At 39.0% G+C, this 21,599-nt stretch overlaps 1 protein-coding gene across 1 annotated transcript in view; it reads right to left on the bottom strand.

The window, feature by feature from the left end:
• Window positions 1-1,467: 1,467 nt before the first annotated feature.
• Window positions 1,468-21,599, bottom strand: part of LOC101642312 (membrane-spanning 4-domains subfamily A member 4A-like) — a 24,766-nt gene continuing 4,634 nt past the window's right edge. The window contains exons 2-7 of the mRNA XM_045297092.1: window positions 19,876-20,050; window positions 14,872-15,000; window positions 11,766-11,822; window positions 7,622-7,783; window positions 2,090-2,191; window positions 1,468-1,602 (exon numbers count right to left, since the gene is read on the bottom strand). Of these exons, the coding sequence (XP_045153027.1) occupies window positions 1,495-1,602; window positions 2,090-2,191; window positions 7,622-7,783; window positions 11,766-11,822; window positions 14,872-15,000; window positions 19,876-20,016 (699 nt within the window). The 5' untranslated portion in view covers window positions 20,017-20,050 and the 3' untranslated portion in view covers window positions 1,468-1,494. The remainder of the gene's footprint in view (window positions 1,603-2,089; window positions 2,192-7,621; window positions 7,784-11,765; window positions 11,823-14,871; window positions 15,001-19,875; window positions 20,051-21,599) is intronic.

Here is a 21,599-nt window from a genome sequence, read left to right as displayed (position 1 = left end):
TTTTGTCATATCTTGCCCTGTCCTACATCTCCCTTCACCCACTTTTCTGTTGTCCATCCTCCAGGGAGAAGGTCACATATAGTTCCTTGTAATTGGTTCCCTCTTTCCAACCCACTCTCCCTCTACCCTCCCAGTATCGCCACTCACACCACAGGTCCTGTAGGGTTCATCCACCCTGGATTTCCTGTATTTTCAATTCTTATCTCTACCAGTGTACATCCTCTGGTCTAGAGTTCCTACTAGTTTTTGTTGGACTTTGGTTTGGATCTCCTACTTGGAGGATGTCCAATGAATGGTGCCTCTCGACTACCACATATTTGCCATTTTTATGATCTTTGCTTTCTTATGCTTATGGTGGAGTAAAACTGAGTGTTTGGGAGTAGGGGATGCCTCCAGACACAGGAGCCAGATTTGCTGATCCATGGAAATATGGCGGGGCACCTTCAGCCTGAATGGCAGGCATTGACTGACCACACTAAAGGAGTTCTTTATCATTGATCAAGCACATGAGAAGCCACAGAGTCAAATGGCTAAAGAGCAAAAACCAGAGGTCCCTGCCTGCAGGCACAGCTAAGAAGAAGCGGACCTGACTAGAACTGTGTCTTGAGCATATTCTATCCTAAATTATACCCTGTGAACTTCTCTAATCAATCTTCTGACTGTGAGTCTTGTCTGTACATTCTGTTTGATCATTGCAACCTATTATCTATTACTAGCAGAGAAGGTTGAATGGTGGAGGTATGCCTCATAGGTATCATTCTTGGGCTGATAGGGAGCTCGATTCACCTCCCGCCTTGTGAAGTCAGAGGAGGTCAGGCACTACTCCATGACCTGATTACAATTGGGAAAAAGAAAGAAGTAGAAGGAGAGCGGAGTTCTATAAAGCGGGATGGAGGAATATAAGGTAAATCTGATTCATGGTGTTTTTATTCCATGTGTACTTGTACCTAAGTAACATATTGTGCACATATATGGAATGAATGTCCTCTGAGTACTCTCTGTATAAGGAACTCAAAAGAAGGAAATGAGCAGTCAGGGAGATATGTATATCAACTTCCTGAGGGCTAAAACACCTTGTATCCCCAAAGGTAGAGAAAGAAAATCTAACACATAGGAAGACAATAACGGGAGTTCAATAACTTAATGGGAAAATCCCATGATCTTTTGATTACATTTTCATGCATTTTTCAAAGCCCTTCAAATTTACCGAGTGGTCCCATTTCAGTAATATATTTTCCAATTTTATTGTCAAGTCTGCTTTGCTAACTTGATGCCCTCACACATTTCTAAGGATTGATGGAAAACTTCCATGTGCTGTTGATTCATTAAATGTATGATTTATTTAACTTATGTTTGAATAAAGATCCAGTGAAATAAGTCAACAAATTCTTGGGGGGAAATGAAAACATTATTCTGACTTTATTATAAAATACATAATTTAAAAAAAATCAGAATTGATTGCTGGGGTTCTTGCATTCCCTCTCAGGGTACATTTTATGGAATATATCTCTGTTGTTCTGCGGGAGGCGTCAGATATCCTGAAAACGGTGCTGTAGGTGCTGTCTCTGCCACATGAGGATTCGAGGGCATGACAAACACAATCTGTGAAATCAATCAGAACATTGCAGGTGAATCAACCAATTACCACCCAACCTCGTCATTATCAGACTCCCCTCTTTCTTTTCTTAATCTAGTTTCAGCATACAACTGGCTGAGTTTCTTAGGTCAAGCTAAACCAAATGGGCCCTATAAAATAACTTTAAAGAAAAAGAGCCTTTTACTCTCCTGATGCCCTCCAGGAAGTAGTAGCCATGAGTTCTATAGTTTAAAGGAAATGAATTCTGCTATGTGAACATGGAAAAGATCATCAGTTTCACATGAGACCAAAACTCTAGCCAACACTTTGCAGCCTCATAAGACGCTAAGCAAAGACTCTAAGCTAAGCTGTGCCTGGACTCCTGACTCCTGGAAACTAGAAGACATTAAATGTGTATTGTTCTCAGTCTTTGTTTGTTCCACTGTTCTCAATTTATTCCAATGCAATAAAAAAACCAAATACAGGTATTTCCAAGGGAAGCCCGATACTTACCCCACCAGGGTTACCGCAGACTACTTTACATCCAAAGGCGGAGAGGGACACAGCAACACAGAACTCCAGCACACTGAAAAGGAGCACCAAAGCATCCATGGCCTAGAAGCAGATCCATAACAAAGCAGCATGAGAATGAAGAGGAAATGTCCCAAACCCTGATTACTCAGGACAAGGCCCAAAAGGGGAAAGGACTAGCCAGGGGTTCAAAACAAAAACAAAAACAAAACAAAACATACAAACTGGCTTTGACCAGTTTGGCCATTAAGTTAGCTTTGTGAATGCTACTTCTTCTCCCCCTTTCCTCACTGATAAGATAATCATGCTCCCCTCCATCCCCCACCCCACCCCATATACTACATTCCAGGGGTAAAGTCACACAGATCATGACGCTCATTTGTCATTTCAGTCCTTCCAAACACTACAAAGTCTGTACATTGGACAACATCATAATGTGATCTCATGGCTTAGTACTTGTACGTAGAAAATGTTCCCCCCAAAGAGCATCTGTCCTAATCTCCAGAATTGGTGAAGGTGTTAAATGACATGGCAAAGGCTGTTGATCAACTGGTTTGGGGATGGAGAGATTATTCGGGATGGTTTAGATGGGTCCAGGGTAATTTATAAGCATTCTTATAAGTAGACTTAAGAGACAAAAGAATCAGATTTGAAGACTGCACTGCTTGCTTTGAATACAGGGGAATGGGCTGCAAGCCAAGGAATGAAGCAAGCCTTTCGAACAAGGGGACTGTGGGGAGTAAGAAACCCAAATTCTCCCCTAACGTTTTTTAGGAAAAACTGAGCAACAAACCATGCAGCTCTATTAAAATCTGAATTCTAGCTCAGTGAACTCAGCCTCCCAACCTCCAGAAATATAATACATTTTTTTCCATTAACATGTGGTCATTTGTTCCAGCAGCCATTAGAAACTAATGTAATCATGAACACCAAATGCATCTATCTTTAATCTGGATCCTTGAACGGCTGGCTTTCGTTCTAATCTTTAACCAAAACCATGTAATCAGTAAGGACACTGGGAAGTGCTCTCTTTCTTAAGAATCTTCGTCTGAAATGGTGTCTGAGATTCGTTGGTTTTATCTCTCTCTGCTTGATTTCTACCTTCACTCTGCTCTGAAGAAACCCAGAAAGGATAGACTCAGAATTTAACACAGACCCAAGTGGGCTTGGAGGCTACACATAATTAATTGTTTCATTACATATTCATTTGTCCTTTGAACAAATATTTATTCTGGAATCTCTGTATTTGGAGCATTGTGGTAAGTGCTGAAGATACAGGAGCAAACGAGACAAGAAATGTTCTTGTCTTTAAGGATCTTACCCAGGGGTAGCATTCAACCAGTTCAGACCAGTTCAGCAGAACTGATTATGTAATTATTTTTGTTGAGTTTGGTGAACCAGTTGTTAAAATGGCACTTCTAATCAGGGTTCGCTCTAAGGTAGTCAGCGGAAAGTGCCCAATATCGAAATAACAAATGGACATTCCCTATTTATTTATTTTTAGCACTCCTCTGTGCCACAGCATATTCTAAGCAAGCAGAGTAATTCCTATCTGTCCATAGATAGGAAACATTAGGAAACATTATATGGAACTATGCTTGTAATATTTATCCATTTCATAAAACTCATTATATTTTCATGAAATGTTACCTTTTCTTTTTTTTATTTAATCATTTTATTGGGGCTCATACAATTCATCACAATACATACATCAATTGTGTAAAGCACACTTATACATTTGTTGCCCTCATCATTCCCAAAATTTGCTTTCCTCTTGGGTTCCCAGAATCAGCTCATTTTCCTTTTCCCCCCTCCCCCCCTCCCCCATGAACCGTTAATAATTTATAAATTATTATTATATCTTATCTTACCCTGCCCGGCGTCTCACTTCACCCACCCCTCTGCTGCCCATCATTCCTTTGTGTTTGTTACTTCAGTAAGCACACATATATCATTTGTTTCAGCTTTGTGTAATGGTCCAAATTCTCCCGAGATATTATGAATGAATATGCAATTCCTGATTGCAAATCAGAGCTAAAATATCATCAGTACAATTGCTATAAGTTCATCAGAAGCAGAAAGGGTATTTTTTCAGGATGAACCTAATATTTTCAGAGAAGTGGCCTGTTTCTAATACATCAATTCCAATGACTATTGTCTAATTGGTCTAAAGGAATGGGAGCTTCCTCTTACAGTGAAAGAATGGTGAAGGATGAATCACACAGCTGATGACAGTTGGATAAAAACGAAGAATATTGCAAGTGCAATGCAAATCAAGATGCAATATGGAAAACCCTTAAATAACAGTTTTATTAGCTTGGGGCAGGCAATATTTAATATTTTTTCATTAACATTTTAAAACTTATAATACCATCAAGTTTTGTGTTTCTCTTTTGTTGTTCTTATTTAAGTATTAATTATATGAAATAATAAACTGCCTTTGGATGTATCTTTTTTTATATACTTAAGATGGCCGTTATGTCAGCAAACTGTTGTAAATTATTTGAATCCCACTACTGGTTTTATCCCCTATAGAGCAGCAGCTCTCAACCTTTACTGACAAAAGCAGGTGCCAGGCTAGACTTCTAACAACAACAGCAAGTGTCAAATAAATATGCATTTGTTTGAGCCACCTAGAATTGCTCTTTTTCTAAATATGGCTGATCATTGGCAATATTTTAAGCTTCTGCCTAATGCTCCCAGTAGTGTGCTGTCTAGTGACATTTTTCTCCAGAGCACTCACCTTACCAGTGCTAACCTTACCAAGGGTAAACCCTATTTTGGAAAACAAACTGCTAGGATGAAGATACTAATGAATGCAATAATAATGATGTTGATATTTCCTCTCAGGAGGATTACATTTCTTGAAGGCAAAACCATGATCACATTCCTAGGTCTCCCACAGGGTCCTCTCTAGGATTGAGTATAATGTGTACTTATTGCCATTCAGCCAAGACTAACTCATAGCGACCCTATATAACAGGGCAAAACTACTGCTGTGAGTTTCTGAGACTGTAACACTTTATGGGAGTAGAAAGCCCCATCTCTCTCCCATGGAGTAGTTGGTGGTTTTGAACTGGGGACCTTGCAGTTAGCAGCCTAACTTGTAACCATTCCACCACCAGAGATCCTTGAGCAGAAACTATAGCCTCAAGGATGTGTGGGCTGAGTGCAGAAGGCCAGGTTAGAAGATATTTGAATGCTTCATGCAGGAATTGTTACGGATGGTTTCTGGTGTAAGGATGGGGAGGGGGAAAATCGAGAGTCTGTCACAGTCTGGAAGAAGGTGACTGAGATAAAGGCAGGACCAGGCGCATAATTTATATTGGCAAATGAAATATGAAAATATAGTTCTTTATGTTCAAAGGTCATCAAGAATACCAAGAGAGCAAAAGAAGAGCATTACACCAACCACAAGTCCTTCGGTGGTCAAGGCCTTATACAGACATCAAGGAAGTCATGCCCATTAAGTGAGTCAAGTACAATTGGTTCCTTAAAGTCTATGAATGTGGGGCACTTGTGAAACTGGTCATAAAACCATTCCTCTTCAGAACAACAATGTGGAGCAATGGTAAACGACATCAGAGAATCAGACGCAGAAGATCCCAGATTCAAATCCTGTTCTTAACCATTTCTAAGTCTGTAAACTTAGAAGGGGAGCATTGATGGCTTAGTGGTTCCAAGTTGGCCTGCTAACTTCAACATCACCCATTCAAAACCACCAGCCACTCTGAGGAAGAAAGATGAGGTTTTCTACTCCCGTAAAGAATTAGTCTCAGAAACCCACTGGGGCACTTCTATTGTGTTCTATAGGAGTGCTATAGGGTCAAGATGAGTCAGAATCAAATCAATGGCTTAGTTTCAGTTAATTTCAGTTAACCTTAGAAACGTTTAAGTTCTCTGAGGAAGAGCTTTAATCTTTTCTTAAAAAAAAAAAGAGTAGCAAAGAATAAAATTGTTTACTATAGGAATGTCCAGAAATTTCAATGAGAGAGAAATTGTTTAGCAAAGTTGCCTCCAGGGGTTATTTCATTGTGAATAGATAGCTCTGGAAACATCAGGAAAAGTCCGGAGTAAATTAAAGTAAAACAATTGGTCTATATAATAAATTGGGAACAATGCCAAGGCCCACATTTAGCTGAGACTAGGTGATGATGAAAATGAGACAGAAGGAAGAACTAGGCACCTTGGTGAAATACTGATGTAGATGAAGCAATGATCACAGAACACTCAATGGTGTTGAGATTGGCCAAGGGACTTTTTAGTACCAAATATTTAATGGACTTAACCATTTTTTTTGGACTTAAATATTTTTCATGATCTTGTCATTCTACTTTCCACCAACTTTTTGAAACATTCTGATACATTCTATGCTACAATAACCAACTTCCATGTACCACCTCTCCCTATACATGACACTCATTTCATAAATGAAAACTTCAAGGAGTTTAACTACCTACATAATCCATAATCTTTTTATAAATGATTCCTTTAGTTTCCAGTGCCACTATGATGAAAATTACTATAAAGAAAAGAATGTATTATCTCATCATTTAGGAGGCTACAAGTCCAGATTAGTGTCTCTATTGGTGAATACTTTCTTATTGGTAGCTCTAATAATGGTCCTTGATATTCCTTGGCTTATAAGTGAATCTTCACATGCAATTTGCCTTCCCACTATGCCTTTGTGTCTCTTGTGTTTCCCTTTTATAAGAGACCACTCAGAAGGGATTAGGTTTAGGTCACATCTTCCTCTGGTATGATTTTATGAACATAACAAAAGAAGAACCCTAGTGCCAAACAGGGCCATACACACAAGTACTGGAGTTAGGCTTTCAACGTCTTTCAAAATTCTGTCCATAGCAAAGTTCATATGTAGAATGAAATATTAGAATAGTATCCACCTGAGGCCAAGTGGGACAGAAACGTTATCAAAGACACAATTAAGATGGAAAATGTGCCAGGATATTGGGGAGAGAAATGATGAGTCATACAAGAACACCTGGAGATATTGGAAGGGACCCTGGGTTACTCATCACTAGTATAGGATAATGTTCAAGATAATATTAACATCATTTAGAGAACCAGGTAACACCACAAGGAGCTCAATCAAGATGCCCTGGAGACACATAGACTGACATTTGAGCTCTCTTTTGAAAGGAATAATAGTATATACTGATAAAATATAGTATATAATGATCATAATTGTGAAATAAAGAATGAATGTATGTAAAGGGCCCAGTGCAATTGCTGTTAGGTAGTAGGTGTTGAATGAATATGAGCTTTCTATTCCCACAGTGCCTGATCACACGTAGAGAATAATCAAGGTGAGATGTGGGATGTGATCCTAAAACCTAAATAAAAATTTACTTTATTTCTCAAATATGACTTCTCTTATGACTTCAAAGTTCCTAAAGTCATCTAGGAATTTTAGAATACTGATTGTCATTTTTGTTAGAACCTGGGATCTGGATTCTCCTTCCATCATAGTCCCCCATGAAAAGAAGCACTCACTACTAAAATGGATGACAAGAAGGCACAATTTTGTGGCATTGATCGATGATAACCACAGTAATACCGCAGGTAGTGATAAGAAGTCAAGCTGATTCCAGTGATTATGATCCCAGATGCAGCCAAGACTGAGCTGGTGATATTCAGTCCTAGGCTACCTCGAATCTAGAAAAGAAAGAGAAATCTATTAAATAGCCCAGGGACAGTCTCAGTTTGGTCTTCAACCATCACATCCACTTCTTAACCCCAACATAGTTATCTCCAGCAATTGTCTCCCAATTCCTTTCCTTATTATAATAATTATAATAACTAAACTCATCATGATGAAACGGATTCTAATGCTCCATAGGGCTTTTTCACTTTGTAAATTTTTGATGTTGTTGAGAACATGCACAATGAACTATCAAATCAACCCTTTCCATCTGTGCAGTTCTATCTGCACATGTATGACATTCTTCCTCCAGGTGTGCAAACATTCTCACCCACTTTTTCTGACTAGTTCTCCCCTATAGGTTTCTCATCACCTACAAGTTTCTATCTAATCTTTTGACTTACTGTTGTCATTTAGATCTCATATAAACTCAAAACCAAACTCACTGCCATGGAGTTAATTCTGACTCCTAGCGACCCTGCCTCTCTGCATTTCTGAGACTGCAACTCTTTATGGGAGTAAAGCGCCCCATCTTTCGTCCAAGGATTGCCTGGTGGTTTCAAATATGTGTTAGGTACTGTCAAGTCAATTCCAACTCATAGCAACTGTAGATCCAAGAGAATGACACTGTTGCCCTGCCCCATCCTCACCATCATTGATATCTTTGAGTCCATTGTAGCAGCCATGGTATCAATCCATCTCATTGAAGAGCTTTTTCTTCTCCTACTTTCCAAGCATGGTGTCCTTCTCTAGGGACTGGTCCCTCCTCATAGCACGTCCAAAGTTTTTGAGACTAAATCTCACCATCCTAGCGTCTAAGGAGTCTTCCTGCTGTCCTTCTTTCAAGACAGATGTGTTCAGTCTTCTGGTCATCTCTACTATATTCAATAGTATTCACCAACACCGTGATTCAAATACATCACTTCTCTGATCTTCCTTATTTATGGTGCTATTTTCCCATGCATATACCATGGCTTGGGTCAGGGATACTTTAAAGTGACATCTGGCTTTTTAACCCTGGGAAGATTTTTTCAATGCAATTCATTGTTGGATGGCCTCACTGCGGCACATTTTGAGTCCTGACACAATAGTGGCAGCCCCTCCCATGCACTGGAACAACAGTCGTCCCACTTCCTCTCTGGTTTTCTCATCTCTCTTTGCTTTGCTTTCCTGTCTCGTCTTGCCTTCTCAGCTTTGCTCTTGGGCAGCTGCTGCCCTTTTGGTCATGTAAGGTTGATTTTTCTGAGCAATACCTTCCTCAAAGGCATTGTTTGTTTGCTTTATAGGGTTGTAAAGGTGTCCAAGGGCCATGGTCTCAAGGCTTCCACCATTTTCTATCAGGACGGTACATCTGGCTTTTTAATGATTTTTTAAAATTTTTCATCTAGCTTTTTCTCCTACTTTCTCCAGACCCTCCCATTGTGCTCCTGATCTGAGTGGATAGCAGTGGTAGCCAGGTACCATCTAATTGTTCTGATTTGGATGGAGTGGAGACTGTGGTTCCCGTGCTCCGCTAGGCCTTTGGACTAATGTTTCCTTAGGTCTTTGAATTGCTTCGTTCTTTTTTTGTTACAGAAAAGGGTACGCCAGTTGTTGCAGCTTTGCTATTTGCCTGCTCTTAAGATTCCAAAGCTATTCACCAAGGTACCATGTATAACATTGACTGTGAACTAAACCAAAATCACTACCATCAGTCAATGCGGACTCATAATGATCCCCTGTGGGTTTCCCAGGTGTTTACCAGAGTAGTAAGGACAGTCTCTTCCCCAGGGAGCTGCGGGTGGTTTCAAATTGCCCACCACGTGGATCATAGGCCAACTCATAACCACTACACCACCAGGGTTCCTCTCTGTGAACTAGGCCTTCTTAATAGACCTAGATGTCTCCAGATGCTTGGTTCTAAGCCTTCAAGCCCAGTGACTCAGTCCCTCGGGGTGTTTGGTTATGGGTATGAACTTTTCATAATTTTGTACACCGTATATGCCACTATATGCATGTATTTATTTGTCACACAGAGAAATACATCTCTATTTGTAGTGCACACAAATAGTCTATGCCAAATCTATATATGTACTCCTGGCCACACTCCCATATGCCAACCTCTCCCTGTTAAGCTTGGGTATTTACCTATGTGTATACTCATAAATTAATGTTTATTATTACAGTTATTGCAGGATTGTGTATTTAATATTGTTTACCATTGCTGTCTTTTACTCTTGTACACCATCCATGGTTTTCCTTTGCTGTGGTCATTCTGTGCTGACCTCTCCCTTATTGTATATTGCATTTCCCTTCATCCAAGTCAACAAATGTCTACTCTCTAGTTAGTAAAATCCTTACTTCCTCTCCCATCCCTGGTAACCATCCAGGAATATTTCTTTCTGTGTGTAAACATTTTCTTGATTTTTCTAATAATAGTGGTCTCATAATATTTGTACATTTCTGATAGGTTTATTTCATTCAGCTTAACATCCTCCAGGCTAGCTCTTGTTATGAAATACTCCATAGATTCACAGTTATTCTTTATTTTGCATACTATTTTATTGTATGTAGGTGACAAAATTTCCTTATCCACACTTTGGTAGTGTCCATATTTTTAATATTGCAAATCATGCTGCAATGAACATGGGTGCACATATTTCTATTCATGTCATGACATTTTTCCCTCTGGGATATAAACTAACCAAGTAGTAGGATTAATCACTCATATGCTTTCTCCATTTCTAATTGAAGGAGACATCTTACTATTTTCTACAGTGGTTGTACCATTTTACAATTCCACTGGCAGGGTCTGAGCATTCCAGTCTCACCACACTCTCACCAGCATCTGTTGATTCATATATATATGCATATATATATGAATATATATATATGAATATGTATACATACATACATCACTATTACTTCTAAGGTGAGATGATATCTCTTTCTTCGTTTGATTGGCATCTCTCTTCTAGCTAATGCTCTTGAACATATTTCATATCTCTTAATCACATAAATGTCTTCTTTGAGGAAGTATCTGTTTATGTCCTTTGCACATTTTAAAATTATACTTTTGGGATTCTGTTGTTGAGGTGTTGAACTTTTATAAAATGTTAGAGATTTTCTAACTTTAGTCTCTTGTCAGATATATTGCTGCAAGAAGGTAAAAGAAAAATGCCAATTTGTAGATCCCCCTTTTACTCTACTATTGAGCATTAGTGTTTACATTTTAGGACTTCCCATTTGCCTAGCATATCTTCTGTGGTTTGTGTATTTTTGGTTATTCTTGGTATTCTATTTGTGTCATATATTAAAGGCTCTAACACTGTCCTTCTTTTATCTTCCATGAACTTTATTGTTTTTGACTCTATATGTAGGTCTTTGATCCATGTTGTGTTAATTTGGGCATGTGATATGAAGTATGCGTTGTAAGGATATTTTGACTGCCCCTGAAGAATGATCTGTATCTTCATAAAGATTTTCTCAGTGACCACTCTGTCAAAATATTCACCTTCATGTCAATAATTCTATCACGGACAATTGGTTGATTAGCAATATTGAAGGACCAGTCCAGGATTGTATCTTTTCACCATATTTATTAAATCTTTGTGCTGAGAAGCTGCACTGTTCAAAGAAGAACAAGGCATCTGAATTAGAGGAAGGTTCACCAACAATATGCAAATAGAACACCTAGTTTGCTGAAACTGAAGATTTGAAAGCCAAGGACTGCTGGAAGGAGCAGGTCTGTCTGGGAAGAAGTACAGCCAGAATGCTCCTTAGAAGCGAGGAAGGAGAGACCTTGTCTTGTGTGCTTTGAACATGTTATGTGAAGATGATGCAGGGCTAGGTAGTTTCATTGTGCTGTCTGTAGAATGACAATGAGTCCGAACCAACTTAATGGCAGTTAAAACTCACAATCTCCTGCTTGTTTACAAACAGACAAAATGTAGGGTCATCAGGCATTATTAGTCCTTCTTCTTTCATTTAAAAAAAATAATAAAAATAATTACTCACCACACCTTTTGTAGTTCTGATTCCTGCTGCAATTGACAAGGACCCTGAAATAATAAACTAGTAACAAAAGGAAAAATTAAGGTAAAATTTTCAGCAGATAATTTAAGTTATAATTTACCCAAATGTGTCCTTACATTAGATTAAAATGTTAAACAGAGCAATGTGGTAGAAGAAACACAAAATGTAAATAGTTCCCCCACTTCTCAAGAAAGAATGAAGAAATTCTAACACAGGGATTCATAGGAAAATGTATCAGGCATTTAAAAAAATAGCTAATTGCAATAGTATTAAAACAGTTCCAGAGCAATGAAATATAAAATTTCCAAATTCCTTATATAAATGAGCCCTGATATTGATACCTAATGTGAACAAGATATTACTAAACCAAATCCAGGAAGACATTTTTAAACTTCATTTAAAATATTAATATTTGCACAAACGAGATTATTTCTATTGTGTCTGGTATCATAGGGTCAATTCTAATGCATTACAACACTATGTACAACCGAACAAAACCATATTTCGACTCTGTCTTCATAATCATTGTTAGGAATCCATTGTTGCAGCTACAGTGTCAATCCACCTCATTTTCACTGACACTCCCCTTTTTCCAACACTAATAAAAGAGTAGCAAAGAAAAACGTCACATTGCTTATTAGCTGGTTAGAATATACTAGTTCATTTGACTGCAACAATTCAACAAATATTTTCCTTTGAGATAATATTGTCAGAGTCAAACCAATAGGCCTTGGACTATTTCACTGTTTGAGTTTCAAAGTTTGCTCTGATACTTTGATTTCAAAAGACCCCACCCTCCCACCCCCAACCCCAATTGTATTTTAATACCAACAAAGAGACCTATCTAATGAAACCACTTGTTTGGTGTTGTCAAGTGCGTCCTCTTACTCAAAGCAACTCTCTCTGTACCATTATGCCTCAATCCAAACATAAAGATGATTAATACGAACAAGATTTCAGAAAAGACTTCATCACATTGAATGTAATACATAAGGTATTTCCTGTAAATATTTTGTTTTGTCAATATTGAAAAAACATTGTAATTTATAAAATTAATAGATTCGAAGGAAAAGTATCTCCTGTTGGTAAGGCATCTATGCAATTCAACATAACCTCTTGATAAATTATAAAGAATTGTACCATCCATAACATAAATTAATATCTCAATCCAAAAGTCTTCATCATGCTTCATAGTAAAGCCCTAGAATCAACTTATTAAAATCAAGAAAGGGTGGCTGGTAGTATATAAAGTGATCTGACTATTTTATATTCACCAATAAAATTACAATTTTAAATAAAAATGGTTAAAATTAATGTTATTTAAATATACATATGAATTAAATCCAAAAATCTCAACTAGACACTACTATAAAAAGAATGAACATACAATTTTTAAGAAGATATCTGAAGTTTGAATTTACCAAAATATATTCTTGCATTAGGTAGAAATGTGAAATATATCAATGATGTTTGAAGAAACACAAATTCTACCAGAGAGATTCATAGGAAGATCCAATCAAACAGATGGATCAACATTAAAGGGAAAAACCATAATACATATTGTAAGTATGCGTGTATCTGTGTATGTGTTTGAAGACAAGTCTGAATGAAAGGATCTCATTTACCATAGCAAAGAAATTATACAGTATTTTAGATTGAAAAAAAAAAAGAGGGAATACAAAGTGTTATGTATATAAGGCTTGAAGAAAACTTGAACAAATAGACTTTTATGAGGATAATTTTATTTGATCCTAGTCAGAGAGATACAGCTACACCGGGGCCTAAACGGAACCCCAGACCCAAACCACTGCCATTGAGTTGATTCTGACTCACATCAACACTGCCCGTGACTTCCTAAGTTATAGGTCTTTTCTGAAGCAGTAGCTTTATCTTTCTCCCAAGGAGAGGCTGGTGGGTTTGAATGACCGACCTTGAGGTTAGCGATGCTTATCTGATAGCATCACCAGAGGGGAAAAGGGAACAAAAAAGAAGAGAAAAATTATATTGCTTCCTGCTATTGCTCTTTGTACATTGTAAGAGGATGAAAGAAGGCCCTTCAGAGGTAAGGTTTGGAAATAGGTGGAAGGAGGAGTCATTGAAACCAGCAGCACAGAGCTGTGGTGGGTGTGGCCTAATGGTGTACCATTAGGCTGCTTACAGTGAAGGAAAGGTGAGACTTTCTCTTCTGGGAAAGACTTACAGACTTGGAAATCGACAGGGGCAATTCTACCCTGTCTGATAGGGTTTTGATGGATTTGATGGCAGTGAGTTTGGATTTGGGGGGCAGCCCAATTAATGCACCAAGTACAAAAATGCGGGATACAAGTAGGAAATGAGGGGTCCCTGTCATGGTCTGAGTGACCCCTCAATTCACAAGCCCTGCTCCTGCTGTTCTCAGAAGTCGATTTAACATATGCAGAAGGCATAAACTACACAGGATTCCATAAACATAGGTTTCCAAAGTGGGTTTGGTAAGAAAATGAAAACAAAAGCAGAAAACCAGGATGATCAGTTGTATGCAATTCTGGAATTTGACCATTTTAGTGTGAGCCCTGATTTCTATACTAACAGCTATAAGACCTTCAACTCGCCGATATCGTCTACCAGGAGACTTCTGGAGTTGCCGTATCACCAACCAAGGACCAATCTGGAAATGACTTGCCATTGACCTCGTTTGAATAATCAATCCTTTCAATATTTAAAGGGGAGCCTGAGTGGCATAGTGATAATGCGTTGGGCTGTGAACCTCATGGTTGGCAGTTTAAAACCACCAGAAGCTCCTCAGGAGAAAGACTGGACTGTCTACTCCCACAAACAGTTACAGCCTTGAAACCCACAGTGGGTCGCTATGAGTCAGAATTGATTCGATGGCAGTGAGTTTGCTTGTTTGTTTCAATATTTAAAAAATATTGGGTTGGGTCTTTGGTTACATATAGCTGTGAGATATTATAACTAATATATATTAAATATTTTATTTGCCTATATTTCTGTGTCCTTTATATTATCATGAGAAGGAGTTTATATATATTCCAGGGTTACAGAACTACTACAAGTCAGAATGAGTTGTTTCAGAAAGCACTCTACTTACCATCACTGACCCCCAAACTGTGTACCCTATGAAGACAGAAATGGGATTCCAGCCATAAAATGGCAATGTGGCACACATCATTATTATTCCCAGGCTGAGGTTCATCAAAGCAATCAGGATCTGGACAACCTAGAAATGATGACAAAAAGTAAAATTTATGAGTAGTGCTCAAGTCACTCCCCACTCCAAGCACTGAGTTACTCTCCTCAATCTTTCAAAAGAGTCAGGTGAGCTTTTAGATATTCTTACATCAATATTTTTTCATATAAAGAACTGTGAATATGGTAACTTACCAGAATTATCTCTTGGAATATCTATTTTTTTTCTCCAGATATTTCAAAGTAAAGAAAGACCGGGCCTTATGCTGCTATGCTAAGGGTGGCTCTCCTTTGTCCCATGCCCACACAGGGGAGATGAAGGAGCGAGGAAAAAATATCTTCCAGCAAGGAGGAGTGGCCTGAAGGAAGGAAAGTCCAATCCATATCGGGAAAGACGAGAAAAAAGCAAATATGACCATTTCTTGGGGCCTGGACATGAAGCCATGATTTTGAGCACAGAGGTAAAAAACAAAAAGCAAAGAAAACAAAACAGGGCTTTGAGTACAATTTTCCCATGGCATTAAAAACAGATTAAAAATGTCCAGAATAATTGTATCCTGAGGCTTTGAACCCTGTGCTATAGAAAGAAACACAGGTTCATGCATGTAGAAGATTCACTGGGTCCATGAACATGAACATGTCTTTGTTTACACCCTTCATTCCTTTACGGAAAATCAATCTCACACTCGGAAATGCCAAGAGGGTAGGAGAGTTTTCACCATCTGTGGAGAAGGACTGATAATGAATAGAAGCCAGACAGAGATATGAACAATGTTAGGCTATTAGGTATCAGGAAGCCTATAGAGCAGCGGTTCTCAACCTTCCTAATGCCACGACCCTTTAATACAGTTTCTCATGTTGTGGTGACCCCCCAGCCATAAAATTAGTTTTGTTGCTACTTCATCCTGTAATTTTGCTACTGTGATGAATCGGGCGATTCCTGTGAAAGGGTCGTTTGACCCCCCCAAAGGGGTTGCGACCCACAGGTTGGGGACTGCTGCTGTAAAGGAAATGACAGCTAGTTCACACACAGCCTTATCTTTTGCTTCTCTTCCATAGAGAAGTTCAGTATGTTTACTCTGGATGAAGCACATGGTAGAATATTGTGCCATTTTTTTCAAGTGATTGGGCCTGAACATCAAACACTGATGGCTGAAGATCAGTTGATGTGTTTTCAGCCAAGCTGTTGTTGTTAAAGTTGGGTGCCCTCGAGTTCGTTTCAACCCCTAGCAATCCGCTACACGAAAGAAGGAGACACTGCCCGTCCTGCACCAGTCTCACAAGAGTTGTTATATTTGAGTCCATTGTTACGGCCCCTGGATCAATCCGTCTCATCCAGATTCTTCCTCATTTTCTCAAGCATGATGTCCTGCTCCACACTAGTCTCTTACGAGCCTGTCCAAAGTTCAGGAGACAAAGTCTCGCAGTCCTCACTTCTAAGGATGCTGACTACCCTATTCCAAGTGTGTTAGTCTAAGTAGACTAGAGAAACAAATCCATTGCCACACCTATATATATGAGAGAGATTTATATATAAGAGCAATTGAATATTGAGAAAACATCCCAGCCCAGTCCAGATCAGGTCCATAAGTCCAATATTAGCCCATATGTCTAATACCAATCTATAGAGTCCTCTTCAGACTCACGAAACAAATGCAATGAAGCCAAATGAAGGACAATTACAAGTCAGTGGGTAGAAAGTCTTTGGGTCCAGTGGCATTGTAAGCATCTCAGTGCTGCCTTCTCCGGCTTCCTAGGTCTGGTTGCATCCATGTGCCTTGTCTTCTTCAATATCTCCCAGGGAGTAGCAGAGAGAGAGAGGTGTCTTCGCCTCTAAGGAGGAAGTACCATGATTTCCCAGAATTCTCAGGAGAAGGCCATGCCCACAGAAGTCTCATTGGCTATCCCCAGATTGACAGCCCAGACTCCACCCCAACACTCTTAATCCTTAAATTGACACCAGATTAGGCGACTACCACATCAAGATATTTGTTTGGCTTCTTGGCAATCCAGGGCACTTTTCAATATTCCTCTCCAGTACCACAATTCAAATGCATTGATTCTTCTGTGGTCTTCCCATTCATTGTCCAACTTTCACATGCATATGCAGTGATTGAAAATACCAGGGCTTGATCAGGCACACATTAGTCCTCAAAGTGATATCCCTGCTCTTCAACATTTTAAAGAGGTCTTGTGCAGTAGCCCAGTGTAATACATCCTTTGGTTTCTTGACTACTACTTCTATGAACATTGATTGTGAATGTAAACAATATGAAATTTTTGGAAATTGCAATACTTTCACCATTTATCATTATGGAGTCTGCTGGTCCAGTTGTGAAGGGTTTTTTTGTTGCTCTTGTTGTTTACATTGAGATATAATCCATATTGAAGGCTGCAGTCCTTGATCTTCAGCAAATGCTTTAAGTATTCACTCTCAGAAAGCTTGTATCATCAATACATTATGGGTTATTCAGAAGCCTTCTTCCAACTTTGATCATGTTCTTTATATAGTCCAGCTTCTCAGATTGTAAAAATATGGTGAAAGGATACAACACTGACAGACACTCTTCCTGATTTTTTAAAAATCATTTTATTAGGGGCTCATACAACTCTTATCACAATACATACATACATCAATTGTGTAAAGCACATTTGTACATTCATTGCCCTCATCATTCTCAAAACATTTCCTCTCCACTTAGCCCCCGGCATTAGGTCCTCATTTTTCCCCTCCCTCTCCGCTCCCCCACTCTTCCTGATTTTAAATCATAAAATATTCCCATGTTTTGCTTGAAGAGCTGTACAGGTTCCAAATGAGTATGATGAAGTGTTTTGGAATTCCTATTCTTCTCAATGTGATCCACAGTATTTTTATGATACAGTCAAATGCCTTTGCATAGTTAATAAATCACAAGTAAACATCTTTTTTTATTGTCTTCTTTCAACCAAGAGACACTTGAAATCAGCAATGATATCCCTTAAGATGTTCTTGAAATTCAGATGTTATATATATTTTGACTCTCATGGATTTGTTTTAATTTTCTTCAACTTCAACTTGAAATTACAAGTAATGAATCGGTGGTTTGTCATAGTCAGTCCTGATCTCATGTTGCCTGCTGATACTGAGTTTCTCCATCTCCTCATCCTACGGTTGTAATCAATTTGATGTCTTTGTATTACATCTGGTGTGGTCACTGTATAAAGTTGTCATTTATAACGTTAGACCATATTTACAGTGAAGATGTCATTAGTCTTGGAAAATATTATTATGCAATCTCCAGCTTCATTTCTACCACAAAATTCATATTTTCCAACTACTGTTTCATCTTTGTTTCGAGCTTTTGCATTCCAATTACCAGCAATTACCAGTGAATTTTAGTTACATATTTGATTAACTTTAGACTGAAGAAATTGGTAGAAACCTTTAATTTCATCACTAGCTTTCATGCATGGTGCATAAATTTGAATAATATTTGTATGAATGGGACCTTCTTGCAAGCATAAAGACATTAACTAAATACAGAGAGCATTGTACTGCAAGATTGATCTTGAAATGTTCTTTTTTTTTAAATCATTTTATTAGGGGCTCATACAACTCTTATCACAATCCTTACACACATCAATTGTGTAAAGCGCATTTGTACATTCATTGCCCTCATCATTCTCTTTTTGACAATGGATTTGATGTCATGCTTCTTGAATTTGTCATTCCTAGTGCAGTAAACCATATGATTATCTGATTCAAAATAGTCACCAAGTATCAGCTCGCTGATGCCTAGGATATGAATCTTTAAGCACTCCATTTCAGTTCTGATGATTTCCAATTTTCTTAGATTTGAACCTTGTGTATCCCAGATTATAATTATTAATAGATGTTTGCAGACGTTTCTTCTCATTTTGAATCCTTTCCCAGGAACAAATGAGGTCTCAATACCTTTACACCAGTCACATCAATACGGTCAATGCTCCTTTGGGGAGGGAGCACTTCCTTAGTCATATTTGAAAGTCTTCCAACCTGATGGATTCATATGCTGGCGTGTGACAATGTTCCACAGGTGTTCATAAAGTGGACAGACTATTCCTTCTCCCAAGTTTGTTATTAATCTGGAAGTTCTTCTGAAAACTGCTCAGCTTGGGTGACTGTGATAGTTAGATTTATGTCACTGTGAACCAGGATTCCCCCATGAGTTGGTCTATCATAGTGTGCTCAACTCCATAATGGGATCTTCAAAGAAGCAGTCAAACAGTTGTGAGGATAATAGATCTCCTTAATCTGGTCACAGCATTGATACGATTGAAGGAGATTTAACATAGTGTATGACCTTCTCTAACTACAAGTTGACAATGTATGGAAGCTATCTGACTTCTATGGCTGGACTTGGATCCTGCATCTGGTTCATCAGCCTCCTGTTTTATTGTCTGCTGATCTCATAAACTGTCAGTGGACTACCAATCTTGGCTTCATTCGGCCAATCTCAGATGCATTCAGCTGGGCATCCACCAGCCTGTGATCGTCCTGCTTCATCTTCCTGCTTCCTGTTCACCAGCCTCTACAGCTCCAGGTGTCAGAAGAAAGCCTCGGCTTCTTCTGACCCACCGACTTGAACTACAGTGAACTGAACCATTTCCACAACTGTGTGAGCCATTTCTTGTTAGAAATCTCTTCCTAGACGCATCTACGAGTGTCACTGGTGTTGCTTCTGTAGAGAACCCAGTCTAACATGGTGACCCAGCTAACGTTTGAAATACTGGTGACCTAGTTCCAAGAACCAAGTCACAGCAGTATGACACACAGAGGGACAAGTGGTGCTTTGAGGCTAGGGAGAGAGAGTAGTTGTCATTAGTTCTGATCAGTTTTTGGTTTACAACATCCTTATCCTCTAAATCAGATTGGTGCCTGACTTACCCCAAGGACCTTGGGCTCACCCTTCAAGAACTTCTCAGTCAGCGCTTTCCACAGATATAACTTTAGAGCTGTTGGCTGTCCCATTTGGAGACCCATTGGGGCTGTCTCACCAGAGCCAACTTCTGGTGTGATCTGTTGCATTTTCCGCAGCGGTGTCAGGGTAGTAGAACAGGTACTAGAATAAAAAATAAACTATTAAAAATGAGTTCTATCTAGAAATGACAGGATAGGGGCACTTTGAGGCACTCTCCAACACAGGCAATCCCTGTCTGCAATCCTTCACTAAATTATAACAGCTGTTAGACATCCAACAATATGTAAGACAAAGCCCCAAACTAAATTCACTGCTATCAAGGAATGACTGGTGGTTTTGAACTCTCAACCTTGCACTTTGCTGTCCAATGTGTAACTACTACGCTATGAGGGCTCCTTCAATATGTTAAAGAGGGTGTTTCTTTGTAGCATTCTTGGTTTGCTCTGTTCTTGGGGAGGGAGGGAAAGGGGGAGGGACAGGATTGCAGGGATAGCATGATCGTCCTTTTGCCATGTGCTCAGTGCTTGGGTCTTACTATCATCTGCAGTTTGTTTCAAAGACTGTTCAGAAGGGTGAGGGTTGTCACAAACTAGATACAGGACTAGGAAAAGGCAGACCTTTTAGTTGCAGTGTCTACTATGAAGATAACCAAGTTGGGAAACTAAGTTGCCTATGAAATGTTATTGAGTAGATGTGTTCAGACTGAACTGTACATGTGAGCACCCTCTTGGCAGAATTCAGGATCTAGATTCTGGAGTGGAGGGATAGAATAAATAAGGACCTTCATTTTGGCCTTAAATCAAATCCACAAGCTCTAAGCCAGTCTTACCTGGGAGAATGGACTCCCTGACCTTAATTTTGAGTCATTATAATCAAGCCAATAGTTTGCTCTTCATGCATCAAAAGGAAAGAGTATTGTAGTTTACCTCGCTTCTTTCTAATGCAAAGCTACTTCGGTGTTCATCTCTCACATGTCACTTCAGAATAAGGATTTAGGAATTGTAGGTCCTGTCTTATCAAATATCCCTGGCTGTCTAAAAGTGGATTTTTTAACATGACCCTTCTAGCCACATTCTCATCTGCCCTAATCTATTTCGTGCTGTGTTGCAGATTCTAGCCTCTTGGGCTGGTGGTTAGGATCCCATTGTGGAGGGGGTTCTCTGTTGCAGGATTAAAGCGAGACACATCTTAGATCTGACTTTCTGAGAGAGTGTGACTTATGTCATCATTGTTTGCTTTCACTGGGCAGGAAGTATTGCTGGCTAGAGGGTTAGGAAGCAGAAAGCACAGCTCTACCAAAGGCGCCCTTTTGATGACCTCTGCTTCCCGACCGAGACTTGATAGAAGCAAAAGACCTGTTTCGACTTTTGGACATTTGGGGCTTGGGGCTCTAGACCCTGCATCTCCTTTGCCTCTGCTTGACCTTCATATTAAGATTTAATAGCACCCACAACTTTGGGAAACTAACACTGAGGGAAATATGATGAGGACTATTTTCCCTAATTTATAACAGAGGGAACCTGGAAAGCTAGTATTCCACAGTAGGAAAGCCACCACTTTGGTAAGTTAGAGATATAGCTCAGTGTATTACCCTGCTCTATTTATTTATTTATTTATTTAATAATTAAATCATTTTATTGGGGTCTTGAACAACTCTTATCACAATCCACACATACATCCATTATGTCAA

Source organism: Echinops telfairi, unplaced genomic scaffold (genome assembly GCF_000313985.2).
Source record: "Echinops telfairi isolate 266 unplaced genomic scaffold, ASM31398v2 ScPeMD7_7416;HRSCAF=8454, whole genome shotgun sequence".
Lineage (NCBI taxonomy): Eukaryota > Metazoa > Chordata > Mammalia > Afrosoricida > Tenrecidae > Echinops > Echinops telfairi.
The sequence above is the reverse complement of the archived record's forward strand: the minus strand, read 5'-3'. Positions and strand labels throughout refer to the sequence as shown.